The sequence below is a fragment of the Haliotis asinina genome, chromosome 10, assembly GCF_037392515.1.
Source record: "Haliotis asinina isolate JCU_RB_2024 chromosome 10, JCU_Hal_asi_v2, whole genome shotgun sequence".
In the NCBI taxonomy this organism is placed as follows: Eukaryota; Metazoa; Mollusca; class Gastropoda; order Lepetellida; family Haliotidae; genus Haliotis; species Haliotis asinina.
This window is the reverse complement of record NC_090289.1, coordinates 21,294,766-21,319,406: the sequence shown is the minus strand read 5'-3', so window position 1 is coordinate 21,319,406 and position 24,641 is coordinate 21,294,766. Positions and strand designations below refer to the sequence as shown.

Below are 24,641 nucleotides of genomic sequence, written 5' to 3'. Positions count from 1 at the left end.
AGATTTCTGAAAGCAACCTTCAATGATGGATGACAAGGAACAATTCCCATGTAGTGCAAGAGTCGATGCTAATGCTCCAACTCTGAATCTAGCTAGAGAGTGAGTCCGGCTGCTTTGTAAGCTAGCATAACCAGAGATCTTATCCACAAATGTGGCAGGTGATAGTGGAATATAGAGATGTTTGAATTTCTTTGTTCCAGTTGCAATCTTTTGCAGGCAGATTCTCAAGCCCTAACAGGACATAAGGACAATTTGTCCACATCTTGTCGTAAGACTGAAGACATAGGAGTGACATGAAACTGACGACCTGGTTGACCAGGTGGACCAGGTGGTTGATTGTTCGTCATTAAGTCCCACTGAAGTTCCAAGTGGAGTCCAGCATGTTCTCCAGGATCAAATCTCATTCATCCAAAGTAAAGAGCGTGTATTTCTGACATTCCAGCTGCTGTATCTAAGGCTAGGAGAAAAATCTTTTGAGTTGAAAAACTCCTGCTCGTCATAGAGGTTCTGAGCCAAACTTCTCAATGCCATGGCTGCTCTGGCAGAATATGCCCTTTTATTCAAGCAGCATGTAATACTCTCTACACTTGCAGTTGCAGTCGTCTTGGACTGCACTGCAGTAATTTCATGTTAACTATGAATCAACAGACTTGGCCAATCTGGTAGACTCAGTGTTGGTCCTCCTACATTTTCTATTGTTGTCGCTGGCCAATAAGGCACGACTAAAAGTAGTGTCACAACTTTGGTGTAGCCCATCTTGCTTAGTGCCAGGGTAGAAGAATCAGTGGTGGAAAAGTGCATGCATTTAGACCTTCCCACGATATGGTGAACGCATCTAGCACTCAAGGATTAGGTACTGGTGAGACAAATGCTGGAATTTGATGATTGAAGCTTGTCACAGATAGGTCCATTCAGGGACGACCTTAGTCCCTCATTATCAGATGAGGAGCATCTGAATGTAGCATCCATTCCGTAGGCAATGGATGTGTTGGTTTGGACAAGGCATCTGCTACTACATTCTTTGTTCCTGGCATGTAATGAGCTCTTATCCACAGATGTAGACTGTCCACTAAGTTGAACAGCTGAAAGGTGAGATCTGGTAGAGGAGCTGATCTTGTTGAGCTCTGTAGGTAAATATAAAACGCTACTGTTAAGTTGTCTGTGTGGATCATAAGAAACTGGTTTCTCAGTTGACTTGACCATTGAATAGCTTCTATCACTGCCTTGAATGCTTGGAAATTTGGTGCAGACTTTCTCCTCTGTTGATCAAACTCCTGACACTACTTCTATAACGACTCTTTCAAGTCCCATCATAGTAATTTGACTTGTTTGTCCACCACAGTAGGTGTACTTTCAGTTGTTGAGGAATACGCATCACCTGTTGACTGTATAGATGTGGTGTTAAAAATCATTAAATCAGACGTATTAGTACAAACATTCGAAATAATTGCCGGCCCAAAGGTCTAGCACCTGTTGTTTTGGTATCGGACCAGCAGTTTAAAATATGTGCAAATTAAATATGCAGTAAATTAGCTTATTTTTCAAGTGGATCCTCATTTCTCTTTCTTTATTAACATTTGGGAGTCATCCATGATTCATAGTGAGTGAGTGTGCAAATGTAATAAAAAATCAGCAATCATAGGAATGGTGATGGAATGTCCAAGGAGACATCGCTCAGTTCTCCATTTCCCATCTTGCATCATCGAGGGGAGAGGTGGATGGCCATATGGCCTGTGATATGTCTTGTATGGTGTAAGGTGCAAAGCCTTGCACCTTGAAGGAAAAGTGGTTAATCTCCATATGCGAAGATTGAGAGCCGACACGTTTGGATTGACTACAGACAAATTAGACATACCAGAATTTGTAGTTTACTACGAAAGTATAATCCAAAATATGATATATGTTACATTTGACCACTTTCTACATGGCATTGTGTAATCAGAACTTTCAGCCATGGGAGCCATGCCAGTTTACACTTGAGGGGTACACAAAGTACACTTGTCCGACTTCCATTTTTGTGGAAGTCGCGGTGGCTAAGTGGGCTAGACAGCTGACTCTGTGTGCTGGCAATTAGGTACCTGACACTGAGTGTGTGGTTTCGAATTCCAGATGGGACTCAACCATAGAAGTACAAGAATTTGTACCTTACTAAGAAAATGTAATCCCAAACATGACATATATTACATTTGACCACTTTCTAAATGGCTTTGTGTAATCGTAAAGACTGTTTGTGTAATGTTTTCATCTATTACCATCCTCATCTCCGGAGTATCCTTACTTCATGAGTAATTGTTGGATGGCCATGGGGGCTGCTAATAGTCTAGGGCCCTTGATGTAAGCTGACAGAGAGGTGATACTGTTAACAGAGGCAGGTAATTGAACTGGAAATAATAATCTTTTTGAATGACGGAAAGAATCCAGGAATCATCTGTGATCTGAGTCTATTTGTGACAGTAATGTGCCAGGCGGCCGTCTACTGGTGGTCAAATCATTTGTTGAGAATCCATAATCAAGTTCAAATCTGTGGGCAGTTCCAAAATGATTTGAGCTACGTGAGTTTGCATCCAGTTATGTCACATCCAAGACTATGGAAATAAGAGGCAGATTATTCACATCAATATGATCTACAGGGGAGGCACATCTGCGGTATCCAACAGCACAGAATTAACTCACAGGTTCGGAGCCATGGGTCCCATAACAGTCCAGGGCTGGTCTGACAGACCTTGACGCCTTGGTCTTGTCTTGGATGGTAGATGTATTTGATATGTGCAAGAGTAGTAATGACGTAGCTACTGACGTCTCATCAGTTTGATTGAGATTAGCCATGGAATTTCCCGTAAAACTCCAGCAGCTATTGGCAAGAAACAGATCCTGACAAGCAGTAGATTGAGGTTCAAGTTTAGATGTAGAGACTGAACGTTTCAATTCCTTGGATTTTTAAAAACACCTTTGTTCAAGATCTTTCATGGCTAAACCAAAAGAAAAATTAAGATCTTTCTTAAAAGATGCTACCACAGACAAAAAAGAGTTCAAATCAAGGGGTGGAGGAGGAGGTGTAGAAGTTTTACTACTTTTTGGGATACATCTGAAGATGGCAATTTCCTTTTCTCAGCCCAGAGTCTAGCATTGTTTACAGAATTCCAATCATGACCTGATAAGTCCTGACACAACAAACAACGTGCTGATAGACTACAAGGAGGGTCTGTGATATAAGCCAAACACAATGAATGATGGTCCCTATCAAACTGGAAATGCTGATAACACATTTCTTCTGAAACATGATACAAGTTTGCTAACACATACAGCTACAAAATAGTGGCAAAAACTAAACAATGTAGAATTAAAGGCAAATAAGAGATCAATATGCAAAAACATGCTTGCTATAGAATAAATGCAACAGTACGAACCTAGGCTGTCACATTATTAGTTAAACAGACAAAAAAAAGAATATCCAAGGAAGTCTTGAAACATGTCTACATCTGGTGATTACAGAGGAAAATATGACACATTGGTATCCACTAGCAGAAGTAAACCAAGGGAGGTAATCAAGCAGAACCAAGTGTTATCTAGGTAAGGAATACTTCCCTTTGTTACTAAATATTCTTTTTAACTAACGGAGTTAAGCCCAATTGAAGGAGGAAAAGGCTATCACAACTTTGAGGCAATGTTTACGCCTATAATTATGTGTATTATTATTTATTATTCCGCAGATTTTTGTACCAAACATACCTCCTAAACTAATGCTGCGAATCACTTACAAAAAATCACCCAGCAAGGTCAAGATATTCTCCTTAAAAATTTCTACGCTCAAGGCTCAATAGCAATGGAAGATAATTCAAAATTAAGACTTCTTCACAGGTTTTTCAAAAGCAAACTTACCAGGTGAAAACTGAAGCGTATTTTTATAAAAACACATTGAGTATATGTGTCTGACACCTGTGGTCCTGGTGAGTCCAGAACACTAACTGTTTTGACTGTATACTGTATAAGGTCATGCGAGCTTCAGACGCTAAAGACAGAACTCTTTCTTGTCTAGAGTTATACTAGAGAAACAGTTATCCTAAATGTTAATCAGCAAGCAGTCTTTAATGTAGGTCAGGTGTTGATGAAGAGATGACAGATATAGGTAGGCTGAATGATGACAGTATAATTCTGAGAGCATGTCTGTGTGTGTGTGCCCCTTTAACAACCAGCCATTATACACACAGTCACTGATTCTTGAGCATTCTCACAAAGTATGGAACTTTCGCGATCAGCTCGAGTCAAAACACACACTCACATACAGAAGTGCTACCTTAAAAGGTGTGCTGCTAAAATACTATTACTGATGATACGAAATGCGACCCATAATAAATATTCAAACTCTAAACATTGTGACCCAGTAAAAGCTATCATTTAATCAATAGCAACACAAATTACAGAAAATACATTCTCATAACACTCTCACCTTTGAGGAAAACAAAGTTTCACAAAAACTTTCTGTTACAATCAAAGACAGATAACTAACACAATAAGATGACATATAATAATATGAATAACATGAGAAACATCTTGCAGAATTACTATGACAAAACGGGCGGTGGGGTAGCCTAGTGGTTAAAGCGTTCGCTCGTCACACTGAAGACCCATGTTCAATTCCCCACATGGGTATAATGTGTGAAGCCCATTTTCTGGTGTCCCCTGCGATATTGCTGGAGTACTGCTAAAAGTAGAGTAAAACTAAACTAACTCACTCAATCAATATGATAAAATGAACCTACCTACCTACCTAAAGTCATAATACATTTTCAACCTGGAAAGTGCTTCAGCACAAACACTGTCGATGGCTTTAACTCATTAAGCCCTGGAGCCGCTCCACTGCCCAACACCTGGCACCCCTCGCTGACTGCCTGATTGCTGCGACGAGGCTAATTAGTGGTAATCATGCCTGATTTCCCTGGCAGGTCTCGGATATGACAGGAAACTGTCTAGTCTCACAAACAAGTACTGATTATTTAACTGTGTCGTAAAGATGTAAATGGGAAAGAGGCCGATGTGAATACATATATTACAGTATTTCATGTAATTTATTACCTGTGTCTCTCATACCCCTTTGCCAGTGTGTGCTGTATTTTTATCAACACCTTCGCGGTCTTTGTACGTACAAGATGAACAAATGTACAAATTCCTCCTGTCTCTCTCATCGTATGGACTGAATTATAATACTGTAAAATCATTATTATTCGCGGGGGTTTAATTTTCGCGCTTTTCGCGCAAAAACATTATCCGCGAAAATACAACCTCCGCGAATAATTATGATAAATTGTGAACATAAAGACAAAGAGCTTTGAGTTTTAGTTTTGTATTGCTAGTGATTTGACTACAAGTACACTTCATTCATTCATGACTCAGTGAAACAAAAAGATACATTCTGTTTCCACGAAAATTAAGCCGCACGAAAATAAATGATTTTACAGTATATTATTTATAATAGAGTTTAAAAAAGGGGGGGGGGCTTGCATTATAATCGTCTAGATTTTTTGCCAATACATTGCTCGTGCTTACTGACTATTTCAAGGAAAGAATCAATAGGTGTGTAAGTAACATGGAACATATAGAGATTTATAGTTTGTCACTTTGTTCATCTTAACTTAACGCTGCAAACATACATCACCATTCATACACATACATACTGCATGGTACATTTATCATTACTCGATGCTAAACAAAGCTTCCCGTCATGTGAAGGGATAAAATATCCCGAATGTAATGCATTATATCTCAGTTACTCATTATATTGGCTGATACTTTGACCAATCGTATCGTGAGAACCTGTCACATAGGAAGGGCAAGGTGATGGGGCGTGGCCTAAATTTCTGAAGAGCACATTTGGACACTCAAAGTGATAGGGTAGAGATTGATTATTGGCTTTATCATTGACCAATGGCTATGTTGTGTTACGGCTGTATCAACTATCATGCAACAATTTGTGTATTGTAAACATAACATCAGTTACTGTAATGATGTATGAAAGAAACACGTAAGACATATGGGAGTAGACTAACACTATGATGAGTGTATTCGTTCTCAGATGGTGAACACACATGTCTTAGTATTTTTGACATGTAAAAGAATAACGACTGAAATGCAACAGTTGAAAAGAATGAGTGAATTTAGTTTTACAGCGATTTTAGCTATATTCCAGCAGTATCGCTATATTCCAGCAGTACCTTTGTATGGTTTATGTGTACTATATATGTATATTATGAGTAGATGCAAGAGTTATCACTTCATATTCGATTATGTATTATTGTCAACTTTAAAAATCAATAGTCGCAATTGAATTAGGTCTAAATTAGTAACTTGGTTTATTTCAAATCTACACAAACATGAGTGTAATACAGTAGTGCTATTTATGTCTACGATTCATTATATGAACTATTACAATGAATGAATGAATGATTTAATTTAGAAGAAGGTTTCGTCACCGTTAATCCAATCAATGTGCAAACATAGTATCTTAGTATTCACTCCCAATGACGAGTAACAAACACGTACCTCCTGTAACAACATCTCATAATCCCTTTTCTCGCAGACATGTGTTCATTTGCCTGTATAAGCCCCCGACATTGCAAGCAATTGTTATCAAAACACATTAATAGTTCTTCTGATTAACACAGAAAGTAATCTCTCTCGTAAGAAAGGCTAATCTTTGATCATTATTGCTAAATTGATTGAAATTATAGCTAATGTACGAATTTAAAATGTAAAACCCCCAATACGCTGCTCTCGCTGAATGAGAGGTGCTTTTCATAACCCCCAATATGTGGCTCTCGCTGAATAAGAGGTGCTTTTTATTACCCCCAATATGCGGCTCTCGCTGTGAGAAGCTAATTAATTTGCCGCATATATGCGGCTCTCGGCCTTAATGAGTTAATGTGTCTGATCACAAGATTGAACCCTTGCAAGGTCAAACTCCACCTCATAAGTCATGATTCATGATTCTTGTTCTTCATTGGTAACACAACATCTGGAAAAATTGTGACAAAAACTTTACATAACAGCCTGCCATACCCAAGAGTCTCATGGTTTCTCTCTTAGACTGAGGTACTGGAAAATGTGCAATTGCTTCAACTTTAGCATGAACTGGTGTACCTGGCTGTGTCCTACAACATGCCTACAACTGTGTCCTACAAAATTCAATGTGTGCCTTCCCAAATTCACACTTGGCTCGATTCACAGTCAATTTTGCGTCAGACATTCTTTCGAAAGAACCAGTTTCTGGCCAGCCACTAAGGCACGACTAAAGGCAGTATCCTGTTGGTCGATCGAAGCTTTGGAAGTATTCATGGAAGGAGTGCTTGTGGTGGGAACATGTAAGCTTTTAGGTTATCCCAGGGAATCACTGGTGTATTGTGATCCTAGGGCAGAAGATCTGTGATTGGTTACATAAATCTAGGTAACTGGTTGCCGAACCTGGTCGCAAAGAGGTCTATGTCTGGATTGGTGATCAGAAGGTAGATTGACTGAAATATCTCTTGGTTTCCATTCTGTTGGGGATGGACGGTCTGGTTGTGACAGAGTTGGCAATAACTTTGTTCATCCCTGGGATGTAAGTGAGTCACATGTGGATTGTATGCCACTTAGGAATAGATCCTTGATCCTGGAAAGAACACTGAATGCAAGGTGTAAACGAGAGGTGCCAAATCAGGTAGGCACGCTATCTGCATGACTAAATAAGAGAAGAGCCATCAGGCATTTTGGTTTCAAACATCTTACTCGTGGTAACAATGTTAAGTGACAGTCAAATTTAAGTCCCAGAAATCTGGCATCTAATGCTACCCTGATTGGAATGGATTAGATCAAAAGGGATGCATGACAAAAGTCATAAGGGCTGCATCAATATGTCAAAAGGGCCTCAGACCCCTTGTCAAAAGAGCCCCATATTAAAAAATAATAATATATATAAAAGCATACAATAGTAATAGGTATGACATCTTAGTTCAGTTTTTAATAAGTCCTTGTTTAAGCAGATTAAGGCTGGCATCGTGCAAAGAAAGACTGATCATGTAGAGTCCAGGTATGTTGACTATTGTTGTAGAAGGGCGATGGAGACCATCCAGAATCCAGCATCTCCATGTTGAAAGGGTTATAGATCTTCATGCAGAACTTGTAAGGGTTGTTCATTGACATAAGATAGATCAGCAAATTAAAACCTGTGTTAGGGGCCAATGTCATTTGTTCCGCAAGACGTCTGTACTTACAATTTTGACTAAGAAAAGCCTCCTTCTGATTCACGTCACAAGAAGCATACTGGATCCTTTATAATGGGTGATCTTTTAATTGCAAGGGGTGATAACTCTCCCTTTGTGATGATATAAGCGACAGTTAACATCTCGCCTCTGGTCTGGTTACGAACTCAAAGGGCGCTGCAATAACTTGCTGCTTGTAAAGACTCCAGCTTATGCATTGCCCTGCTCACCTTCATTGAAAAAATAACAATCGTTTACGACAAAAAAATAATAATTATTTACGATGAAAAGCCTTTAACTGACACCTGATTTTTACGTTAGAAAAGCAACGTTTATTTAACTTGCAAGTGCAGTACGAATTGACATGATAGAAGATAACGGGGAAAACGCCATGAAAAAACTGATATACTGTCATGCCATTTCCTATGACAGAACACGAGACAGTGCAAGTCATGGGTGCTGTGGCATCTATGAAATAATTTTAATTCTTTTTATATTTTTATATATTATCAACCCTTATGTTATTTCCAATAGTAATTCTTTAACTATTGGTGCATTAAAATTTTACAAATAGTTCCCATACTATCATCGATCTGATTGTAATAAAATCAGAGATAAACTTCCAACCAACGAGTATCCCCTGGAAGGTCTTTATCGACAATTTGTGATTACTACACCTCCCTGACAACTGAAGGAATTCTGTGTAGAATGTAACATTTAGTTATAAATATATATATAACATTTTGAGCAGCAGTCCCTCACTCATCTAAATCCATTTTGGTTTTAAATTCTCACACAATATTTTCATGCATACTTATACAGGTGCATCTGTTTTCCAAGCAGTCAGTCAGCTGCAGCTGAATATGTCATCATAGCTTGAGATAAAATATTTACCCCTTATAAAATGTGTCCATCAATCAGTGTTGTGAGTCATTATACATACTTAAATGTATTGATTCATTTCTTCCAAAAGTTTAACACCACTCTTAAAATAAACAGTCATTACCAAAGATTTGTCTCATTTGTTTATAATAGAATTACATGACATGTGTTTTTTGTTTTGGTAACATTATGTTGACAAAATATTTCCCATGACAGATCATATGCTATCTAACTTTATCGTTATACTTTTTATTCAACAGTTCTAAGTAAACTAGGATTTAGAAAGTGCTCTTAAACATGTACCTATCCCAGTAGTAGTATTGCTTCTTCTGTGTATGAAATGTTTTATATTCAATGAATGAACATTTTCATATTATTTCCTTTTATTAAAAATCAAGAAAAAAAATGTTAATGTATACCCTTAATTTGGGATAATTAAAATGCAATATTCTTATGCACCATTTATCAAATTTATATTTCATGCCTCACAAACCGTTACAAACATAAAAAAAAGTAGATTTCAGTTATACTCATGTTAATCATATTTGAACACTGGCTACGTGTAGGTGATGACTGACATAATTCGTCCGTTACTGTTATTTTTACAATTACATGACCATTGTTTCTCTTTTCTCTCTGTACCTGCTAAAAATCCCAATCACATGTATGACCATACAAAATTCACATAACAAGACATTCACATTTCATGCACCGTATCAGCTCCCTACTGCAGTGAATTACATGAATGAAGCCTAATTGGCTGTAATACGAAAGCAATTTGAGTACATATACATTGAAAATACACTGCAGTTTTAAATGTGTGATATTCAGAAATATAGTGCCAGACTTCAATTACCAACTGCAAAATGTCAACAAAATGTGACTTGAAAACAACCAGCTGATTCCACTGCCTTGTTTCGAACAGCCATTTCACAATTCATTCTTGCAATATATGCAGTCATAAGAATCAGAATAAATATTTCAGAACATATGACCCAATATTTTATTGCAAGAGGGAAAAAGATGCACTGTCCATGCACCAGCGTGAACGTTACTGGTGAAGGTGAAGGCTACACTGGTGAACTGTCTCTAAGTGTCACAGTTAATATATACGGCTCACACTGTGCATACGACATGTGCTGTCAGTTTAAGGTTGGATCATCCGGATCAGTGCACCTAGTGGATTAGTGAAGGGAAGATTTAACAGACACTTGAAACTGGTTCTTCTTGTAACAGGGATGAATTCTGACATTTTATATTGTATACATAAATTTATAACTAATCATTTTAATTAAATTTCAGGGTTTTGTGGTCCGACAGACGACCTCTTTGTACATTATATTCATTAAAATTAGTTGTCGGTTCAGCTTTATCATGTTGTAGTCTTATCTGTTCAGTTCTGTGTCACAGGGCTGGTTCATTGTGTTTTCAAGGGTTTATGGATCAGTCTACTTTTATGTCATTGTCTTTGGTTGTTTCAACAATAGTCCAAGCTCAGCTTCTCAGCTGATTGGTTTAATTCAAATATACTTCTCAACGCCATGTTCCTACTAACCAGTTGCACACCACTGAAATGCACATGAGGACTGATTTAGAAATTGAAGGATTCAGCTAAAGGTTAGTAATTACACATTTGTAATTGTTATGCACATGGCAAAGTAAACTGTAATATAAATAATTGAATGATATAGGAATAAGCATGTTCAAGACAAATCCACTGTAAATACTTACACAGTGTGCTGTTTTACCTGTATGAATGAATATATGGTTGGTTGGTTTTCCTGTATGTTTTCTCAATATACTGGCTTATGGTTCTTGATTCTAAATGCTTTGTATGGTGTAAGATTGATATATTTCATCATTTCTTTATCTTGTTTATAATCTCGTAATGGTGGTTTCAAGATATATATATGTTGGCATAATGATGTTATATTTTATGCATTGTCTCATGGACATTACATCTGATTGGTGTGTCCTATTTTATGTAGGGTCTTGCATGTGTTGGCTGGCTGTTCGGCTGCTGGGTGCGTTACCCACAGGGTAGGTTTCCTGATCTCTAGTCTGTTTCACGAATTGTCACTTGAAATGTCACTTGTGGCAGTAATGATTGTAAATAAGTAATTTTGCTGCGAGAGATTATACATTGTACTTTATTTCCTTCAGTCTTTATAACGTCATACGCTATTTAGACATGACTATGCCTATACCATATCAGATGTTTATAGCTGTATGTATGAGGTCACATGTTTTAATGTATACATTGTATATATACATTGCATAATTATTGTATTTACAGAGTGTCTTCTTCCTCCCCTACCTCTTCTATAACAGAATAAAAGATATTGATAGACTTCACCACCCGTAGCTTGTGGTTTGTAATCGTGATGGATAACACCACTGTTTAATGGCTGCAACATTCTTATGGAATCTTGTTGGCAATGGTTTTGAATAGCATCACTGAATACAGTGGTTGCTGAAACAATTGGATTTGGCACTTTTTGGCATGTTAGCACGGATCTGTGGATATGGGCAACCCCCACTGATATCCTAAGTGTCTTAACTGTCTCCCCATCTTTCAGCTGGGAAAATTCTTTGTCCAATGATAAAATATGATCCTCAGTGCCTCATAAAACTTCTTTCCTTTCAAGTGCCTTACAAGATTCCTGTGGAACCACACATGTAAGTACATACTAAAATATATTATCGGGCTAAATAGCAGTTACTGATACAGATTACCTTGCATACAGATTTATTTATTTTATGATTTATTTAAACAGTTACAAATTGTGATTTCACCACTTAACGGCATCTAATTTGTCACTAATGGTGTGTGACCGCTGGACATGTTTCGCTGAACCAGTATTCTTCTCTGATGCCATTATCAGGAATGAAAATGACTAGGTTTTGCCGAACATATATTTCAAGTGTAAAGTACCTATTTATAACAATTAAGTACTGGAATGTTTGATCACTAATCAATTCTTCTCCAGCTGTTAACATAACACACCTGCTGGAGAACAATAAATTTGTTTTTGATACAGCATCCACAATTCATTATTCCAGTACAGATGATTACAGTGATAACTTATTTGTAAAAACAATTGGCTGAAGAGATGCAGTGCGAGTTTGCTTTTAATTAAAGTGTTGTAATAGAAGTAGGTTGGAAAATAAGCCCTTATTTGGAATTACGCAATGCATTTTGTGTCAGCTAATCTGATTGGCTTATTGAAAGCCATCATCTTTGTAGGTCATCAAAACATCATACCGGTAAGTTGCAATGTCACTTTGAAATGGTGTGCCTCTAAATGCATGAACATGAATGACATAACAACAATGTTAGATGATGCAAATGAAGATTTTTCAATTAAATCTGGCTACTTTAACCATTGCTGTAAAATCTGTGTGGCAAAACAGACACGATATCCTGCACAAAAGCATTACTAAATATATTTTCCAACACATTAATATCCATCTGCAAAGAACAATGACCTCTGATGCATAAATAACGAAGTTTACTGTGAATTTTACTTCTAAATAGCAGTAATAAAATTATAACCCCATATAACTGCCCACCTAAAATAAGCGCCTATGAACAATTTATTGAGTTCAAAAGAAAATGGAAAATACTATGTAAAGCAGTTTCTAATATACTCATGGAAACAAATAAGGGAACACATGAAAGTAAAAGTGTTCCTTTATTTCTGTCTAGGTCTCTTCACAATTATGTATTGCACTGTGGGTGAAATTCTTGAAGTAAATAAAGGAAGACTTGTACTTACATGTATTCTTTCATTCGTTTCCATGAGTATATGAGGGGATGTCAATAAGTTTTGAGCCTTGCATAGAAAAACACAAAATATTGGTATGAACCACATTTATATTTCAACAAGATTATGTACCCGCATTCCTGGACAGCAGCGGCTGCAAAGCGAGAGGTGTGTACTGGAGCATTGTCTTGATGTAGAAGAATACCATGTCTGATCTTGCCCCGGCGCTTCTCCTTCATTGGCTGTTGCATTTGCCTCAGCAAGTTAGCGCAATATTCCCCATTCATTGTTCTTCCTTTTGGTAAGTAATCTATGTGGATGACGCCTTTGCTATCCCAGAAGACTGTCGCCATTACCTTCTGCACTGATCTGGAGGCTTTGAACTTTTTGGTCCTGGGAGAAGTGACATGTTTCCATTCCAAGGATTCTTGTTTGCTCTCAGGATCATAGTGGTGGATCCAGGTTTCATCACAGGTTACTAGCCTAAAGTGAAAATCTTCTGGAGTCTTCTTGTATCTGGTTTGCATGGAGTTGCTTATGGTGACCCTTGTTTGCTTCATTTCATCTGTAAGCATTCTTGGCACCCATCTTGTGCACGCCTTAGATATGACGAGATGTTTAGGAAGAATTGTGTCGATGGATCTGTGTGAAATGCCTGTGGTCTCCTCTAACTCATGGAATGTCATTCGACGATTTTCCAGCACAAGTCTATGCAATCTGGCAATGTTTTCCTGACTAGTACTTGTTGTTGGGTGACCTGGACGGGGGTCATCTTCAAGACTCTCTCTACCATGCTTAAATTCATTGACCCATCGTTTGATGGTAGCAGATGAAGGGGAAGACTTCCCATAAACTGCTGAAAGCCTTTCTTCAATGTTCTTTGACGAGTTTCCTTCAAGAACTAAAACTGAATTACTGCTCTATACTCAATTTTATTCATTTTCACTGCCGTGAGGGGGAACTCTTTCTGTCAGTGTGAGCTGTTCAATAACTTCTGAGAGTAGGATACCAAAACTTATATATCACATCAGCTACACCCCAAGGTTTAATGTCGTACCATAGGCTGTGACACCTGGGTATGAAAAATGCTCAAGGCTCAAAACTTATTGACATCCCCTCGTACATATGAGATTTCACACAATATAAGAATGACAACAATTATAAAAGTTCAAAGCCAATGTACATCAAATGTCATTTCCAAAAACTGTAAACACTGTTTAGAAAACATAAACTACACCAGAGCTATTGCATTGAAGAAGTTTACATCTATGAGCATCAAACTCAGATTAAAAAGATTTTGACACATTGTGCTTTCTGAAAATGCATTACCAAAAGCTTTGCTCAGTAGAGACACCATTTTAGACAGACTAGAAGATCTGGAAATAAGCTCACTGAGATTTCATCTAAAGTGAGACACAAGTTCATCAAATCATGTTCAAGCTAACGATGAAAAACAATTCTGTGACAGTGACAGTGGGTAGCATGCAATCATGCAAGGGTCTACATGAGTAATGGTCTGTTGAGTTTGTACTGGCAGACTTACTTTCCTTTCCAAGAGTGCTTTGTGATGAAATAGCAGGCAACATCTGTATTGTCTTTCATAGATGACATGGCTGGCTGAAACAAAGCAAATAATAATGTCACAAAAAGATATAGAGGAAAAGACGAAGTTGAAGATAAACTGTCAGCAAAGACAGCCAAAGTGGCTCTGAACAGTGATCTTCAACACTGTACATAAATTATCGAACATTGTGTGCATGCCAAGTATGTGGCACCTTATATGCCAACAAAGTGTCTCAATATGCAATAAGGTACAATTCATGTGGGGATTCATTTCATGTTTGTGCCACTTTGAGATTAAAAAGGTACTTCTGGCACGAAATAGTATGAAATAAGCCGCAAACACAGCCTAACATCAGGGCCCACTTGCACAAAGCGATCTTAGCGCTACAATGGTTGTAACTCCCATTCTTCAACATAGGCTTATGACAGTCGTAACGCTAAGATTGCTTTGTGCAAGTGGGCCCAGGGCTGGTAACTTCAAAATTTTACAAGCCCAAAAGGGATTTAACCAGATCAGACACTAAGATGTGATGTATTTACTCCAATGCATGGTACATCTAAATTTTTTACCACATAATCAGGCTGGTTAGCTATAAATCTAGACCATTCATCAGAAACCCAGCCCGTCTCAGGCGGTCAGACAGCCTTAGTTCACACACTGCTTACAGGTAACTGACTGGTAGAGTATTTCTCTTTACTATTTGCTCAAACAATTTTACTGAAAGGCAAAAGATATTATGATTAACTTGAATTTAGATTTGCTCAAATCTAAATATTTTAGATATTCAAATACTTACCTTACCATAGGTCTATAGCACATTACCTCAAGCTTTGCTTAATAGGATATCCGACGGAGTTGAATTGCATTCAATCTTGAATGGCTACCTCACAATCTACGACAGTCAGGATACGGAAGTATCCGGATCTCCCCACTGCGCATGCGTGCAGACTCCACGAAAAACTTCACTTTTCTTCTCCGTCCGAGGAGTCCGTAGTGGGGAGGAGCGTCCAGTGGTGGGAGGGACTTACCGCCCTATGGTAAGGTAAGTATTTAAATATCTAAAATATTGCAATTTTAACAAATATTTTACTTACCTTACCATAGGTTTATAGCATATGGATACCACAGACTGGACGGTGGTGAAGGATTCTAGAGGACCGTCAGCGTATAAAATACATCCCACATATGCCTCGGGGCAGTCGGACCACCACTGATTCTCTTGTATGCCGGTCTGCCACATCAAACTCTCGTAAAGGACACTGGAACCAGAATCAGAGTAGTAGGTCACATACTAACCACCGGAGGGGTACGGTATCTTAATTCCAAAGTACAAAACCCCTATAGACCATGGTAAGTAACATCATACCTTAAAGGGCGGCAGGACAAGTAAGTTGCTGTGCAACTACTAATGGTCCGAAAGATTGCAGCCCCTCTAAATCTTCTACTGTTGAGTCCCGCAAATAATAACTAGCAAAAAACTGTTGAAGATCGCCAGAAACATCCAGCCATAATGTCCAGAACCCGGAACACAGCAATTCCTGTGTAAGGCCATCATTGAGGCTAACGCCCGAATCTCATGCTGGTTGTCAGCCGACGGGTGAGGAAGATTCTGTGCATCATAAGCCGCCAAGATGGTCTGCCTAAGCCATAAAGCCATTGTGTTCCTGGTGACTTCCCCTTTCACTGTCGTAGAAAAAGGCAGGAATAATCTCTTCCTGGTTCCTCGACGACGAGTGGACTTTTTGATGTACAATCTAAGAGCCCGAACCAGACACAATAACTGCTCCTCTATATCCTCTGGTCCGATGATGGTCGAAAGAGATGGGATGGTGAATAATCTGTCTGGTCGACCCAGGAAATCCCAGAGGAGGCCAAGGTGTTTGAAACGGACCCTGGTCACGTCCAGTGAGTGAATCTCACTCACTCTCACTTGAAGCACAACATTCAAGTCCCACGCTGGTGGCTGGAACTTCACCTTCTGGTCCTCCAGCTTAAACCCCTTCAACATAGCGATCAATTCGGGAATCTTGGCAACCTTCCCATCATTTCTAACAGCCAACACCATATTCAAAGCCGACAATTAGGTCCCAATAGTACTCCCTCTGAGTTTCCTCGAGCAACGTAAGTAATGTAAAAACTCAGCCAGGAATTGGGGCGATGCTTACATCTGGGCATAGAACGTCTCAAATGTAGCCCACTTGTCATCACAGAGTGACTGAGTGGAAGATTTGTGTGGCCGGGTGATGGTCTTCGCCACTTGAGATGTGTACCCCATGGCCCTCAAAGTCGTTCGCAGACGGTCCAGGCGCATAGATGAAACCGCGCCAGAGTGTGGGGATGGTGTAGCAACTGCACTGCAACCTATACGCTGTTGGTGATAAACGAAGAGGGCGAGATAAAGCGTCTGCCATGAAGTTGCAGGCTCCTGGTATGTGAGATACTTTATATGGAGATTTAGACTGTCGACCACATCGCAGGGTAGAAATGTCAGGCGTAGTAGAGGTCGAGGCCTCGTTGACACTTGTTTACGCAGAAGGCTACTGTTGAGTTGTCCTTCTGGATCATCAGTAACTTGTCTCTCGTTGTCGACAAATGATTGACATGCATCACCACTTCCAACTGGCTGCAGTGAAGAGCTCGATCTTCCTTTTTCCAGAATCCTTCTGCAACCTCGTTGTTTTAGATGGGCACTCCATCATGTGTCTACCTAAAGAGGGATGTTGAAAGCCGGCTCTAATATGTAAGTTCCTGCGCAAACATTGACTGGCGAGTCTACCATAGCAGATATGGTCTCAAGATGCCCAATGTCATAAACCGGTCAGGACATGAAACCATGACCCAGAAACCGCAGTCATAGACATAGTAGTAGGCATCTTCATCTGGTCATATCCTGAGGTGAGCAGATCGAGTAGACTATTGCTGACATAATGATAATGGAGAGAAAAAGAATGTGTTTCAATCATCGGCTTGAACTTCGACCCCCGAACCTGGGACAGTGGTGTGATGAATCATGTCCCGCGGAATTAGATTCTCAAGTCATCCAAGCTGAGTTAATAGCCTGATAGTGGAGGCTAACTGTAAGTGAGTTGACATCTCTCAAGATAAGCTCGTGTGCCATGAAGATGCGTCATTCTTCGACTTCAGATCATCAATGTTGTTCATTATGAATGTGTTGACATTCCAAGGAAGTCTATTTATAGCTAGCTGTCTGTCCAATCAGAAACTGCCATGCATGCTGCATGCCTCCTGATAGGCAGCGTTGAGTCTGTTGTTAGAAGATCTCTATGCTGTCTGAAGAAACAAATGATGCTGTAGACTGCTAGTCAAGTGTGTAAACGTTATCTTTCCATCATAAAATGACTGTAAGTCAAATGTAGGCAACTTCCTAACGCTGGAACAATAACATCACATTCTGCGCAGGGTGTTGTCCCTTTAGGACCAATCAGATTGTAGACGTGACGTCACCGGTGTGGCAGATATCTGATCATCATGGAATCTTGTTCCCGGTGACATCCCTGCTAGCCTTTAGGCTTGTCCATAACCATGCTCTTTGGCGAGCATGTGTCTAGATGAGAAAAGCATGCGAAAAAAATTCTGCCACTTGAAACTGATGTGGACAAATTGTCTTCTAGGTAGATGTGTCGCAATTTTTTCCCCAAAGATAATACCATCATCTCTTGTGATCAGAGGTGTAGTTTCCAGTGGTATGTTGTAGTCGTCTCGAAAAATCTTCGTGACTGGATGAGTAAAGCGCGCGAAAAAAACTTTCACCACTTGAAGCTGATGTAGACAAATTGTAACGTAGGGATCTACGAGGATGCGACCAGTTCCTCCAAAAGATGACCAGTCTCCCGCCTACTGTCGTTGGAAAAACTGGCATGGCTGGGGGCAGGAGTTCCCAGTCATGACAGGTAACTCCCTCAACGTCTTGAATAGGTGCGATTCCCCCTCCCTCTGCCGGGGGTGGCAGGGGTGTCCCTGGTTGTATCTGCTTGCTTATGACGCTTGGTTGATGTGAACCTTTGGCCACAACCTTTGGTAAAGGCCAACCTGATGGAGTCTCTTTTCGGGATGTAGCGTCTCTTGCCTCTGTTGTGTGTACCCGATTTGCCACGAAAGGCAGATGAGAGTGCTTCAAACGCCGACAAAGACACCTCTGTATTCCTCAGATCAGCATGGTCCTTGTATACCTCTGGGATGGCATTCCCGAAGAGCTTGTGAAGAGAAGGACGTTCTAATCAACTTCCGCTTAAATTCCTCCTAACAAGAGCACACCTCCCAAAAACCCTTTCTGCGCACGACCATCATCATTGCCAATGCTGTTCTAACATGTCTTAACAGGTCATGCAACACCTTACCTTGCCACAAGAAAAATGACGAAAATGCTCCAGCCTTGATTCATTAAGTTCCGTTAAATCCACCGCCGCTGCTGACATAGCTGATGCTAACGCTAATACTGTGATGCGCCGCAATTCTGTATCAATTGCCTGTAGTCTAGAATCCTGAACCTTGCAAGAAGTGGAGGAGGACAGCCTCTTGATGGCTTCGTCTATCACTGCCCCTGAATCCGTGAAGTCCAGACTGTGAACCTTGTATTCCTGCTTCTTAGCCTTGGGCGCCCTGATTGTAGCATTCAAGGATAATTTAGCAAAGTCCTCGGTCAATGGAGAAATGGCATCCGCAACCATAGGGTGAGGTGGTATCATCAGCTCTGGTTCGACTCTAATGGCTATGTCACTGTCTACTCCTGACGTCGCCATCCGCCATCCAATCATACATCGCTGATAATGGCAGGTACGACCCCTCATCTTCCTCCAAATGCATAGGGTCTTCCTCATAATCCGGAGAAAAACATTGCTCCTCATCAGCAATCCATGAAACAGTGGACTTGCTCTCCGGCGTCCGCATTCTACATGTCGACTGTCCATATGTCAACTGTCTGTGGCCTGTGGGGACACAGATCGAGACCTAGACTGCTTTTCACTGCGTCTGCAGTGGAGAGATCTGCCCGAGTGATCCAGCGATCTAGATGGTGAGCGTCGGAGTCGGCAAGCGCTAGATGACCTACCCCGGGGGCTCCCTGAATGTGATCTAACGCCTGAACGTCCTGTTCTTCGCTTATGACTAGACACAGTCCCGGCACCTGCCAGCGCTCCGAATGCTAGTGCGTCTGATCTTGGTGTCGATCTACCAAACGTTGATGTGAATCGACAGGTCTGAGCACACTGCACACCGTTGTAGAAGGGAGCAGTGTCTGGGCAAAAAGGCTGCAGGTCCTGCCAGACTTCAAACCCCTGCAAACCTTACAAAGTGACGTGTCATGCACAACAGCTGTAAAAAAAAATCGTAATAACAAAACGATAAAAAGGGTGGAAGACAAAACACCCCTTATCAAGAAATGGACTGTTCCACACATCATGCTACACACGTTTGCAATAGACAAGTGAAATCGCTGTCACGTCAAAGAAGGCACAGCAAAATTAGCCTTAAAGCAACATTAAGTAACACAAATCCTAACCCTAGTGGACATAAATATCTGTAGAAAAAGTCGACCAGCCAACAGAAAACCAATCCGTATAAAAATACGGAGATAACATGAAAAATAGGAGACACAAAGACATGTCTCACCGACTTCCATATCCTGACGGTCGTAGATTGCGAGGTACCCATTCTACTCCGTCGGATTTCCTATTAAACGAAGCTTGAGGTAATGTGCTATAGACCTATGGTTAGGTAAGTAAAAAATATGTAAATTAACAACTGATGACACTTCTTGAATATTGTCAGAAAATCATTCCACAATAGGATTTCAAAGTTTTCTGGCGGTTACATGTTAAATTCACACACTCAATATGTGTATGTCCACCATGAATATTGATGCACGCTTGACACCCATGCCTCATATAGCCAATCAAATGACGCAAGAAGTCTTGTGAGAAAGATTTCAGAAAGTGTGACTTGGGCATTTGGCCAACCTCTAAATTTCTTCTAAATTTGTCTGATAAGATACAGATCTGGGAATTCAGCAGGCCTGTGAAGAACCAAAACCTGCTGAACAACCCTGGTGAAATGAGTTTTGGTATTGTCCTGCTGGAAGAACATTCCTGGACCATTCTACTGGAGAAACGGTATGATGATTTGATTAACGATTTTGTCTCTGTACCAGAGACCTGTTAAATGTTCATTGATGACATGCAAAGGCGTCCATCCAGTACTTGTCATCTCACCCCGAAGAATCACTCTACCAGTGCCAAAATGGGCAGCCTTAATTTCAAAGTTCCTAACATTTCAGGAATTTGTGTTTTTCAGACCCATCGACGTGTAGACGATGATTTGGCATAACAATGATTCGATGCTGAGAGCCACACTTTTTACAGGGTGTGTCTTAGCTTTTTCCCCCACACTTCTTGAAAGCATAAAAAATGTATGCAAAACAAAAACTACCAATAGGGCTCTACTCCTTTATTTCGTAGTGTAGTCTATAAAAATACTAAATTTTTAAACTTATCCTATCTCACGTTATGCATCTCTCTTCAACCCAGTGTGGAAACATGTTGAATCAAACCTTCTTGGCCTCTGACCACATGACCTCTGCCCCTCCAATAGACGCCTGTCAGTCATCATCCTGTACGCACAGCCGATCACGTGACATCCTCTACTTGTCATTCCCTTTCTTGTCACGCCACAGGCTGGACGTGTTGTTTTGCGAAAGAATTGATAGCTTGATTTAGTGATTAACAATAGGTGTTTCCAAAGAGAGATATACTTCTAAAAATTGCAAGCGTTGTGGTGAATGTAACTGCAGCTTTTCGTCAGCAGATCTGCACAATTCTTGTGTTGACTGTATTGGCTTGTGTGAGAGGTCACCTAGATGTAGTTTGTGTATGGGATTAGATGATGATGAAGTTGATCTGTACCGGCGGGTGAATAAGAGGAGGACATCAGATTGAGATACGCACAGGGCAGTTGGTGGCACGGCGTTCTGCATCTAGGTTGGCAGATGGAGACTTTTTACAGGAGGCATCGGATTCTCATCTTAGGGAGGATCTCAGGCAGTTATTTCGTCCGTCGACTTCGAAGAGTTTAAGGGATGCTAGCGCAGTTTCGTCACCACCACGCATGGTAGTGCTTTTTCAACATCTAGTCGTTTCCCGCCTGGTGTCGGTCATTACGATTCTGGATCACTCGACGATTCAGCAGATGGATCGACCGTCTTCTACCTCTTCGAATGTGCTTCAGTCGTCTACACGAGATGACATCCAAAAGTGTTTGAGTGAGTCGGACAAAGGGAATCGTTTGAGAGCGTTATCCCATCCTCTGCGTGGTAGGGATACGATTCGCAGGGAAGTATTTCAACAACATGATGTGGCATACGCTGAACCTCTTGGAATTGATGCGTCGATTTTCAATGCGACAGAGTTCACCTTACCTCCAGTGGGTAAATTGACAACCTGACATTGATGTCACTTTGAAAGGTCTCGACATGCTAAGAGTGTTCCTAGGGCCGTAGGTGGGATTTCCTTGCCAAGAACCAGTTACCGGGACAGACAGATTGTACCTTCAGTATCCCTCCACTGTCATCTATCCTGGGTTCAGAAGACAAAGAAGATTTATCCTTGTGCCCAGTTCGGGCATTTAGGATATACTTAGCCGCCTCTAAGGACCGCCACAGACTATGCAAGAAAATCATCAACCCACTTTCGACGGCTTCCAAAGCAGAAGTATAGTTTACAACCTTGGCTTTCTGGTTGAGATCCACAATTATGCGATCATATGCCTTTGCAAGGTTGCCCCCACCTTTGTCCACAAAGCCTCATGAGACATGTGCGCTCACTTCCACCATGGTGCTCCATAGGAACTGTTCACAGCAAGCCATTATGGAAGGGTGCTTTTGGAAGTCAGATACAGTGTTTGCCGCTCATCACCTATGGAATGTATCAGTCACGGATGTCGAAGGCCTTTATCAATTCGGTCCATTGGTCCTGGCACAGCAGGTGTCACCGACCCGTCCACGCAGATAAGCATCTCCGCGTTCTCGGTCTTGCTATGTACATAATAAACGATATCAATGTTATCCATATCTTATGTTCTTTGTTCAGTGGGCTAGATCGTTCTCACCTAGGGAACTAGGGCATGGTGTACAGTCATACCCAGGGCTGGATAGACTGTGTGGACAGTCTTGTGCACGTGTACAGATGATCGACACTCCGCTTGTTGACCTCTACTCTCTAAGCAATCAAGTCAGTGAAGAGTTGAATTCCAATTACCTAACGGTTTTCGAAGCCTTCACTTCTAGGTCCTTTCTCACCTTGGGAGATTGGTACCGAACGTTAAACTAGTTGAGCATCCGGGCTACACCTCCTTTCACAGCCGTCCAGCGTGTGTCTGTGGGGGCTAATTTCAAATCAGGGATGTGCCAGATCACTGGGGTCTCCTGATAAATCATGGGGTGGAAGCGTTAATTTCTTGCCAAACTGCGTCCTTTTGCTTAGCAAAGTTGCCGCTTAAACCACATTTACTCGGAAGCACCCACTCCCTAGAGTTTTTGTGTCTTGTAAGCCAAGGCCTTTCCGAAGAAACCCATCACAAGTACGGAGTAGCATATCGGGAGTTGGTGCTACTCTTGGCCTCCTTGTGGAATGCATCCTCGCCTGTGCGGAGGGTAATCTGCGGCCCTCCAGCCAACTGTGGGACAATGGATAATGCGAGATAGGATAAGTTTAAAAATTTGGAAATTTTAAGCATAAATTGTATATCTATATACTTATCCTATCTCATGCAATGGATGCCCACCCTTCCTTCCCCACATCACAGACTACTTGGAGCTCCAAGAAGAGAATGACAAGTAGAGGACGTCACGTGATCGGCTGCTCGTACAGGATGATTGACAGGCATGGCAGAGGATGGGTGGTCAGAGGCCAAGAAGATTTGATTCAACTTAGCTGACAGCACGTTTCCACACTGGGTCGAAGAGAGGAAGAGAGATGCATAACGTGAGATATGATAAGTATATAAATATACAATTTATAGTTAAAATTTCCAAGTATACTATATAATACTTTTGCTGTGCCAGGCCTCTCTTATTCCTCAAGTAGTTGATTGGACAAAACAAGACACCCAGAGTCTTGACCATCTGACCAGAAGAATCATGTCTGGTAATGGCTCCTCTCTTAAAGTTCATATACGCCAATCAATTCTGTAATTTGATTAATGTGGAGGTTCTTCATGATAGAAGTTTATTGCGCACTTCCGCACATATTTATTTATCGGAAGATCTTCTGGTGATGCACGTCAAGACTCATGATGATGACACAATGCTGTTTAGAAAGTGTCATATGTCATATTTGGGATTTCACTTTCTCAGTAAAGTACATATTCGAGTACTTTTTTGGTTGATGAAAACAAGGAATTCCACATCTACTTTAAATGTGCCAAGGTTGTTGGACACAATCTGAAATTTGAAATTGATTTTGTTGATGTACTGCTGGGCAGTGAACCAGGTGAAGTCCCTCAAGTCTGTTCAGTCATGAACCTCTTTCCTCTTTCCAAATGAAACTCTTCTGGTGAAGAGCCATTTGACCGAGAACATGTTGCTCCTAATTCTCATCTTTTCCTCAGTTACTGATCTTTCCAAGAATCCTGTTTATATTCTGTTTAACTCTGTTTATGAGGAAATTTGGGATTTACCTTTGGAAAAATGGAGGCCAGTTAAACAACTAAACATTTCTTTTCCTAAAATTGTTTACTTGATGAGGCAATTTCTTTAAAACTTTCTCTGGACTGTTTGTTACATGAAATCAACTGTTGTTTCTCTGCTACTGCTCTCATGTAGGAGGAACTTCGCACAGTTTCCAAATAAAAAACACCCAACGATAATAACAAAAAGACCAAAGAAAAAGTGGTGTCAAGTAAAACTCAATGAAACAAGAAGAATATTTCCTTGATTGAACAGTGCCTTAAAATAATAGTGTCAGAGAACACCATGTCTAAAAGGCAAAAGGCAGTTTGGAAGAATGTAATTTTCTGAATAATATTGATATGATATTTTTATACTTATCTTGTCTCATTCTTATTATGCTTACCTCCTCTCTCTATGCGAAGACAGTGGGACACATGAAATCCCTTGAAGCTCCCTTTTTTCGAAGCATACGTACAATCACACACAGTGATGAGTGGTCTCCCTGCTTTCCTGCCAAT

The 24,641-nt window shown here is 40.5% G+C and overlaps 1 protein-coding gene across 1 annotated transcript in view; it reads right to left on the bottom strand.

Moving 5' to 3' along the window:
• LOC137298857 (dnaJ homolog subfamily C member 13-like) overlaps positions 1-24,641 on the bottom strand; it is a 318,010-nt gene that overhangs the window by 286,925 nt on the left and 6,444 nt on the right. Inside the window, exon 2 of the mRNA XM_067831190.1 lies at positions 14,424-14,497. Within this exon, the coding sequence (XP_067687291.1) occupies positions 14,424-14,491 (68 nt within the window). The 5' untranslated portion in view covers positions 14,492-14,497. The remainder of the gene's footprint in view (positions 1-14,423; positions 14,498-24,641) is intronic.